General features: G+C 54.0%; 1 protein-coding gene across 1 annotated transcript; it reads right to left on the bottom strand.

Annotated features, from left to right (window-relative positions):
• Window positions 1-4,806: 4,806 nt before the first annotated feature.
• Window positions 4,807-7,416, bottom strand: CCL17 (C-C motif chemokine ligand 17). Its single transcript, XM_043599279.1, has 3 exons — window positions 7,271-7,416; window positions 5,722-5,839; window positions 4,807-5,085 (listed from the first exon to the last, which is right to left on the bottom strand). Exons 1-3 carry the CDS (start codon window positions 7,335-7,337, stop codon window positions 4,974-4,976), a joined length of 297 nt encoding a protein of 98 aa, XP_043455214.1. The 5' UTR covers window positions 7,338-7,416; the 3' UTR covers window positions 4,807-4,973.
• Window positions 7,417-9,776: the final 2,360 nt, after the last annotated feature.

Here is a 9,776-nt window from a genome sequence, read left to right as displayed (position 1 = left end):
CTCTCTCTCTCTCTCTCTCTCTCTCTCCCTCCCTCTCTCTCTCTGCCCCTCCCCCACTGGCACTTTCTCAAAATAAATAAATTTTTTTAAAAATGGAGGATGATAAACACAAAATTCAAAAACATAATTGTCTCTGGAGGTCGATGGGAAGATGGTAAGAGGAAATGGGTCTTCTAAGCAGAAGGAAGATTCTATTTAGCTGGAGGGTGGGTGTACAGGTGCTCATTCTATTATTGGTTTGTATACCTTACATATACATTAACTATTTTGTATTTATAAGAAATTTCATTTAAAAAAAAAAACCTAGGAAAATCCATCCATAAAACCCTTGGTCTTCAGGAAAATGCCCGCCAGCCCAGAACACAGTCCCGCACTTCTCTGACATGAACCTCCGGGAAATCTTTTGGCCCAGTTAAAATTTCATTCAAAATTGTAAAAGTGGAACCGACACCAGTCATAAGAATAACAAAGCAGATGAGTGTTGTCTGTGACCAAAAACACTGCTGCAAATCACACAAATGTACAAAGTGCAGGACAGGGATACAAGAGCTGAGAACTGATTAATAAGGCATGAGGAGAAAGAGAGGGATTCCTGTGATGGAAACCTGAAATAGCAGAGTTGAGGCAAGGCATGAAGAAATCTAAAACCCCAAAGATGAAGTCGATGTGAGAGGGAGAGCTAGGAGGAATGGATAATGCTAAAAACGGGCGGTGAGGACAGGGGTAAGAAAACGAAGCAGGGGCACCTGGGTGGCTCAGTCACTTGAGCTTCCAACTCTTGATTTTGGCTCAGGTCATGATCCCAGTGTCATGGGATCGAGTCTCACATCGGGCTCTGAGAAAACCAAAACGAAGTGTAAATGAGAGAATCAGCTAGAAAATGATTTAGTCACAGAAGGTAAAAGAAACACAGCATCTCAGAATAATCACTTAGAGACAACTCAAGAGGGGCGCCTGGGTGGCTCAGTTGGTTAAGTGTCTGACTTCGGCTCAGGCCATGATCTCACTGTTCTTGAGTTTGAGCTCCGTGTCGGGCTCTGTGCTGACAGCTCAGAGCCTGGAGTCTGCTTTGGATTCTCTCTCTCTGCCCCGCCCCCACTTATGCTCTGTCTCTCTCTCTCTCTCTCTCTCAAAAATAAACATTAGGGGCACCTGGGTGGCTCAGTCGGTTAAGCGGCCAACTTCGGCTCAGGTCATGATCTCGCGGTCCGTGAGTTCGAGCCCCACGTCGGGCTCTGTGCTGACAGCTCAGAGCCTGGGGCCTGTTTCAGATTCTGTGTCTCCCTCTCTCTCTGACCCTCCCCTCTTCATGCTCTGTCTCTCTCTGTCTCAAAAAAATAAATAAACGTTAAAAAAATTAAAAAATCAACATTAAACATTTTTTTAAAAAGATACAATTCAAGGAATTTTCCAGAAATAAAGCAAGAGTGGATCTACACATTGAAGGAAAAAGTGGTACAGAACGTTCAATACTAAAGATAATGGTTTTCCTAGGTGCAGTCCCTGACCCCAGCACATGCAGAGTTCTGTGTGTTATCAAGGAGGCGCTCACTGTTAATTCTGAAGTTCCCTTACTGCTAAAACAGGGTGATGCGATTTGTAAATCAGTGCAATGAAGATTTTTGTGGTCTAGAAAAGTTTCCGGTTTGTGCTTCTCTATTCCCTCAGTCTTCCCTTGCTTCCATGGCTGTTCTGTCACAGTAACAGACTTGGGAACAGGGAGGGTGGAGCGCGGTGGGGACAGCTGGACAGTGGGCTAGGGACCGAAGGCTCCACTCAGCCCCTCCTTGGCGTCAGATCTCACTTTCCGTTGTCACTTCCGGGTGGTCCAGGTATGACCTGACCCCGCACCCACCGTCTAGCATGAGGCCTCCGCCTTGGAGGATCTGGAAGCTGCATTTAGGCTCAGCGGGGCTCAGAGGCAATTAAAAGTCCCTTCCTCCCTTACTCTCTTCTCCGTTTACAATTACTTCAACATTTTTTCTTTTACATTAAGCCAGATTTCAAATACAATTAGATGCACTGTAACACAGCTGGCTTTGTTTGTTTTTCATTCAGATCAACTCTTTAAAAAAAAAAAAGGAGAAGTTTATTGAAAACACCGCAAGGAAGCAGCTGGCAGGACAGCAGAGGAGAGGCCGTCTAGATCAACTCTATTTCTTTTTTTTTAATACGTGTGGCGTTCACAGCTGTGTTAACCCTTTCTCTCCCTTCTCTGCCCTCCCCAGAGGTGTTCTCTCTCCTGAAGTTGATGCATGGCACACCCATGCTGCTTTTATATCATTTCTCTGCAGAAAAGAGCTTATATGAAACGTGTCCTTTTGAGGTCAAATTGGCATAACACAAAATTAACCGTTTAACGTGAACAACAGAACCTCTACAGTGTTGTGCAGCCATCACTTCTGTCTAGTTCCGAACGTTTCCATCACCTCCAAAGGAAACCCTGTACCCGTCAGGCATCTGTGCTTTATCCCCTAGCCTCCCTGCCTCTGGTAACGGCCAGCTGCATTGTGTCTCTGGGGACTTGCCTATCCTGGGCATTTTATTGGAATGGTAGGTGACCGCAGGGACCTTCTGTGTCTGGCTTCTCTCGGCATGTTTTCAGAGTCCATCCGCCTTGCAACCTGTATCAGTACTCCATCCTGGGGCTGAATACTATTCCATCGTGTATATACGCCACTATTTATCCCATCGTCCACTGATGGACATTTGGGCTGCTTCCGCCTTTTGGCAATGGTGAATAGCGCTGCTACGAACATGTGTGTATGGGCACTGAACACAGACACCCTGACCCGGTCCCTGAGTGGCTGCAATCAGAAGTGGGTAAACCGAGCCGGCCCCTGGCGAGAGCAAAAAGGCCTGGCCTTGGCTGTCAGGCACCTCGGCTCAATCTTTATCGGGAAGCCGACGCGCCCTCTGGTGGCCAAGCGCAGAGCAAGTCGATTCTAAATTCCGCTTAAAGGCCAAATTTGAAATCTGGTTGTTTTACCACCGCACCGGTTCCTCCGGGATTGCTCCTTCTCTGTGTCTGCCCCTCGTGGAGTTCAGCCGGGGGCTTGTTGATGAAGATGTAAATCAAATGTCCACTATGCACGAAGCACCTCTCTCCCACCCCCTTACAAATGAGGCAGGGACTGAGTCAGGCAGGGCCTGACTCAAATACCAGCCCCTCCCCCCCCCACCCACCGTGAGCTCATTGGCAAGACAAGCGAGCAATAACTATAATAAAGGGGGCAGGGTATGACAGAGGTCAGGCTGAAGGCAGAGCTGGGGGCTGATGGAGGGTCAGTACAGCCACGCTGAGCTCTGAAGGGACACTGGATTTCAGTCAAGGGAGGGGACGTGCCTTCCTGGTGGAAGGAACAATGTGATGCCAGAGCCCTCACTGTTCTCTGTTCTCTGGTCCCTTTCTGGTCTATTTCTCACCAGTCAGGGGAGTCCGCGAGTCACAATTCCTTAATGGCCCCTTTGCAGAGGGATATGGTGGCTAATCTCTTCTTCTGCGTCTCGCTCGCTGCCCCCCAACCCACGTTCCATCCTGATCTTGCTGTTAAACATCCTCACTGTCCACCACGCAGCTCTACTCCTCTGAGTTTACAAATGGGCCTCTGAGGAAGTTTTCGCTTGGACCAAAAGGTTTTGTTTCTTTTAAAACAACTTTTCTCTGTACGTGGATGAAATGTGTGTCCTCTGAGTGTCTTAGGCTCTGGACGGCAAGGGTGAGGGGTCCCGCCCCAGCCCTTGTTCTCCTTTGCTGTCACAGGGGCTCCTTCTTGCCTCCCTCTACTTTGAGATCATCTTTCCTCCAATTCCCACCCCCCCACCCTGCGGCCCCACCCAGTGGATCCAGAAGACACTTTTTCACAAAGCACTCAGACGAGGCTGTCCCAGGATTCCAGGTCCAAGGCAGTCGTTGGCGGGGTACTCCTTGGGATCAGGGCAGGGGAAGAGCCCACCTGGGGGCAAGGAGACCCTGGGGCTACAAAGAAGCCAGTTCACCATCAGCCTCATTATTGTTGTTTTTCTTTTTTTATTCCTGCCCCTACTGGAAAGTGGGCTTGGGTCTGTCATCTGGCCTGCAAGAAGACAACTGACCACAAGGGGGAAACAGGAGGCAAAACTTTGCCTAAAAATAACTCCTAATTGCAGCCCCCTCGGACAAGGCCGATCACAGACCCCTAGGAAGAGAAGGACCCCGTGCTCCTGCCCCCAGACAGCATCCCAGAGAGAGAAGCCATGAGGCCCCGGCTGATCAGGAGAGTGAAACAGAACTAGAATCCAAAGACCCTAATTCTCCCCAGCACCCTACGCGCTGTGGCTCCAGCCCTGAGTTGGGCTTGCACAGAGGGGTCTGGGGGAAGGGAGTCCATAACTTCCCCACCCCCCATCCTTCTTAACATGTAGGTTGTGGGGTGCCCTGGCTGGCTCACGGAACTCCCTTCAGTGGAGGAGTCAGGACTGACAGACGCACAAAGGGGTCAACTGGGAGAACAATGCCATCATGGCAGGCTGCCCCACGGTCCACAAGAGCCAGAGGCATCGGAGCAGGAGAGAGAACCCGATGGGCAGCCATTCTTGGGGAAGGCCTCCTGGAGGCTGGGCTCATCCCACAGACCCCCTTAGCTCCCCTGCCTGGGCCGCTGTCACCGGGGCCTTTGCTTTCCCTCACATGTAGTCTGCGGTAGCCATGTCCCCCTCTAAGCCTCAGTTTCCCTTCCTGGCCTGGACAAGGCAGGACCAGGTAGATGTTCTTGAGGGCCCTTCCAGTGTTGACAGGCTAGGTGGACAGAACACGCTGGCCCAGACTAAGGTACAAAGAGAGACTTTAATCAGGGCTCTTTCGTGCCATGGTTCCAGACCAGAAAAGAGGGCAGGGGTCTTCTTTCTCCTTGTAGGGTCTTCACTGGATTCAGGCAGCTTGGGGTTGGGGTCGTGAACTGAGGCAGGAAGTCTCCAAATGGTCCAGGCAGAAATCAGGACTCCTGGGGCACAGGGTTCATGATGCTTTGCAAATATCTGACTGTCTTCTTCACCCTGGTGTCCTTGGGGTTGGAACAGATGGACTTGCCATGGATAGTTACAAACCTACACAAAAGGGAGAAACCCCGTCCAGGGGGCGTCAGGGCAAGAAGGCCTCCCAGAGCCCCAGGATCAGCCTTGCTCTGCACTGATCAGGACCCTGAGGCCTTGAGAGGAGCAAGAACTTGCCTGAAGTCACATAGCACATCGGTGACAGATCTGAGACATCAGGCTCTATCCTCAGTGATTCTTGACCTTCCCAAGGTCCCTGCCAGTCCTGGCCCTCCCAGGGAGCCAGAACTGCAAAGCCTCTGCCCCTCTACTTCAGCTACACCCATGCCCACCTAAAGCCTAGGAATTAGGGGTGCACAGGAGGGGCCCGGCTCAGACCAAGCCATGGGAAGTGACCACATTGGCTTTGGACTGCCCGTGTGACATGGGGCTGCTCTGTCTCTCTCAGGGCCTCAGTTTCCCCATAAATCAATGAAGAGTTGAACCTCACAGCCTGGGGCTTTTTGGGTCTCACAATGTGGGGTGCAGGGGCTTCCCTGAGGAGCAGGGCCCGAGTGGGAAGGGGAACACAAAAGCCCTGCTCTCCCCTCTCCCCAGTGGCCCTTCTGGGAGCTCCTGGGTCTGCATTCTCCCAGACTGAGCTCCCAGGAGCAAGGGGGGGGACAGAGGGTGGGGTCAGGGCACACTTACACGATGGCGTCTTTGGAACACTCCCCCGAGGTCCTATACCACCCTGTCAGCTTTCTGAGAGGGATGGCCCCTTTGAAGTACTCTAGGCAGCACTCCCGGCCCACGTTGGTTGCTCGAGCTACGGAGAGGGGAGACAGGAACAGGTGTTCTGTGAGTGTCTGTGTGGGGGGTGGGGGGGGTCCATGGCTGTGGAGGGGAGTCCGTGTGCATGTCTGTGTGCGTGTGTGTGTGTGTGTGTGTGTGTGGTATCAGAGGGCGTCCACGTGTGTGTGTTTGGGAGTCTCTTGGTAGGGGGATCTTGTGAGTGTGTCTGTGTGTGTCAGTATGTGCACACGTGTGTGTATGAGGTCTCTGTGCTTGGGGGGGGGGGTCCCTGTGTGCTTATGTGTCTCTCTGTGCGTATATCTGTGTGTTTGGGAGGAGTTGTGTGTGCATGTCTCTGTGTGTGTCTGTGAAGGTGTGTCTTTGCGTGTCTGTGTGTGTGTGTGTATCTGTGTGTACACATTTGTGTGTGAGATCTGTGTGCCGCGGGGGTCCTGGGTGTTTGTGTGTGTGTGCTAGCACGTCTCTGTGTGTGTTCAGGGGGTCTGTGCACATATACTGGCATGCATCTATGTGTTGTCCCCGTGTGTCTGCATGAGTGTGCACCTGTGCGTGCACACACTCAAATACCAGCCCCAAACCACCCTGGAATTTCCTCCGAGCCAGGCTCTGGGCTGGGCCTCTGCCTGCAGGAGCTCATTTGGTCCTCCGCAGTGCACCTAGAGACAGGTACTATCACTACCCCATTTCACAGATGACTATGGGGAAGCCCAAGGCGTGAAGACACTTTCCTGGGGCTCGGCTTCCTTATCTTTGCACAAGATAAAGTACCAATACTTGCAAACAGGCAAACCAGAGACGTGTGGCTTTAATTAATGCCATGCTAGAGTGTTTTCTAAGAAGCCCCCAACTGTCCTCCAGCCATCTCGGGGGCAGAACTTGGTCTGACTAGCCCACGATGCTGCCCTGGCCGGTGACTTACAGAAGTGAGAGTAAACGAGCAGTCACGGGCAAAGGCTGGGCGCTAACCAGCTGTGTTCCCACATCCCGTCTTACTTTGTCCTTTTCCCCCCCAACTGCATATAAACCTCCCTCTTGCACATGCTCTGGGAACTAGCCGCGTTCATGCTGATTCCCTCAGTGTAGACCCATTAATAAAACAGATGCTAACCAAGACTCCTAAGAAGGGGTCGTGTTCCACTGTCAAAACACAGCCCCTGTCATTGCCCCACAACCACTGCGGCGCGAGACGGGCCAGAACTTTGCTCCTCCCCAAGCTGATCCCCAAGCTCGGGGGCCGCATCCTCTTCTCCGTCCTCCCCACCCTCCCCCTCATTTTCCCTTGACTGCCTCCCTCAAAGTCCTACGGCTGCCACCAGCCTCCCCCTTCTGCAGGACCAGGTGGGCTGTAACTCATGCATAAATAGTGAGTGTTGCTGCTATGATCTCAGTGCCCCCACCCCTCCTGTCCAGGGCGCCTTCCTCGGCCACACTCCTCTGCCCTCACCTGCATGGGTGACCTGCAGAGAAGCCCCCAGGAGGAGCATGACCAGCAGCAGCAGCTTCAGGGACATCGTGGTGCCAGGAGCCCGGGAGAGGATCTGTGCGTGTGGATCCCTCTGCTCCAGGAGAGACGAGGATGACAGCCAAGTGTGGAGGTGACCTATTTAACCTCTTTGGGGACCTTGCCCCACCTCCTGTCACCTCCCCCCCCCGCCACATGCCTCCCTACAGCAGTGGAGTTTGAAGATGATTCAGCACAAATGCGGTCTTGGAATGTTTGTGGCTTTCCAGAGAATGGGCACTCAGCTGAGGACAGAGGTGGGGTATGTGTGTCTGGGGGCTACGACAGTGACATACTTCTCTTTTCACAGGGACATTTCTTGGTTCCTCTATTAGCAGGGCTGAGAAGCCTCTATCCTAAACCGGGTTAGCATCTGCCCCGAGGCTGGTGAGCCTCCTTCAAGCACCATCGCGCCCCGTGTGTGGGGTGGGGACAGCCAGGCAGGAGCCAAGAGGGCTGCTTTGGCACCTGAGGTCCAGGCCTGGAGGAGCTTCCCCCTCCGCCTCCAGGAAGGCTTCCTGTGGGGGAGGGGGAGTCCGCAGGCCGCATGGGCACAGGGCGTCTTCACAGGGAGTGCCCCTGCTCCATCTCATTCTGAGAAAGGCCTGGGGCCCACACGACTTTGGTTGGGAGGCTTCCCCAAGCAGGGCCCTGACACAGGAGACCAGAGCCCAACAGGTTTTAATCACCATTTAATCCAAATGGGCGCCTCTGCAGATTGGAAGCCCGGTTCCCCCACATGGGGCATCCCACCCTGGGTTGCAGAACAGCACGCAAGGGTCTGTGAGGACCTGGTCTACAGTGGACACGTGGTCAGGGTCCAGCGCGAGCCAGGCCCTGAACAGAATTTCCATCCACCCCATGGGCTGCAGCATCCCTGCATCAGGCCACAACCCCGGCCACCAGAGAAAGTGGCCAATTGTCTGCCTAGGGCTCCCCTGGGCCAGACGGTGGGAGTCCCTTAACCAGGAGGAGAGCCCTGTGCCCGCTTCCAGGTGGACAGCATCTCAGCAGGGTGACCCCTGACCTTGGTTTTAACACATGGGATCCGGGCCTGGCTCCACTGTATCCCAAGGGACCAGGAGCAGCTGAGATGAGGCCCCTGCAACATGTTGGCCGGTGCACGGGGCCCTCTCAGCACAGCTGGCTCTGGGTTAACCTGGAGCCATTGTTAAATTGTCATCAGCGGTGATGATAACCACAGCAGGCGCTGTTTGTTGAAACCCAGCCCCACCAAGGGAGGTGCTCAGACTGTAATCCTGCCTGCTGGTCCTCACAGGGCACCTGTGAAAGGAAGCCATGGTCAAGATCAAGGGAGGGCGAGGCCAGTGCTCCTCCTTGTCCCCGAGGGCCACTTTGGCAGGCTATGGCTGCTTTGCTTCATGTGGGGAGGGGTGGGGGGAGTGCCCGTCCATGGCAAAACGTCCCTCGGGCAGGATCCTCCGTCACCATCTTGCTATGTGACTTTGGGCAGCTCATAGACCCTCTCTGGGCCTCACTTCACCACCCGTGGAGGGATGTTTGGACTGTCCCAGGGACCCTGCCGGAATGTCAGATCTGAGAAAGATGGGGTCCTCTCTTAGTGGATCTCACAGCAGCATTTCTCTGCTTCTCATAGGCTCACATCACCCACTCCTCAAGCCGCAGCTAGAGGGGTTCTTGCCCCCAGCCTGTCTGGCTGAGCCATTCTCCCTGTCTCTGGGACAGGCTGCCATCTGCCTGTGCAGCAGAGCGGAGAAGGGAGTGGATCTTCCTGCCTGCGCTCATCTTCGGTGCTGGCTTCCTGCAGACAGTGGGGGTAACCTCCACCCCAAACAGAGAGGTAGCCGGCAGGCCCCATCCTGCAGAGCTGGAGGAAGCCTGTCTGGTCAGGAGAACGGGTGCCAGTGCCCTTGGTGACTGTGCCCGGGAAAGAGCAGCTCTGGCCTGGAGACAGAGCCTTAGGCCCAGCGGAAATGCCAATGACCAGAGGTGCTTGGGGAGGGCCTGGGTCCTAGGAGGGGCAGAGGATGTCTCTGCCGATACTGCCCCTGATGGGCGGAGTGTCTCATGACCCTCTCTGTCCTCCAGTCCCTCTGCCCAGTGGCTTTTCCACCCACCACAGAGGCCACGGAATGCTCTTCTGTGTTGGACAACAGGGGACTGTTAAGATGACAATTAGCAGCTTTATTACCGGCGAGGCCACCCCAGCCCCCACTGCCGGGGAAACCCCCTGAGTGGGGTTTGAGTCCCCCTTGTTCTGCCACAGACTCAGAATTTTTCTCCAGAAGGACCCAAATTCCCCTGTCCCTTCTAGGGAATTGGTTGTGACAGCAGGAGCAGAAGGTTCTGGACTAGCCCTGCTGGTGCAGGATGCCTAGCAAGGGAGGGATCAGAGCAGCAAGCATGCCAACGAGAACCTGCTGCATGTCAGGTGCTGTGCCAGGGGCCGTGGGAGGGTGTGCAGCAG

This window comes from Prionailurus bengalensis, chromosome E2 (assembly GCF_016509475.1).
Source record: "Prionailurus bengalensis isolate Pbe53 chromosome E2, Fcat_Pben_1.1_paternal_pri, whole genome shotgun sequence".
NCBI classification, from domain to species: Eukaryota; Metazoa; Chordata; class Mammalia; order Carnivora; family Felidae; genus Prionailurus; species Prionailurus bengalensis.
Note: the sequence above shows the minus strand (reverse complement) of the source record. Positions and strands in the feature narration are given on the sequence as shown.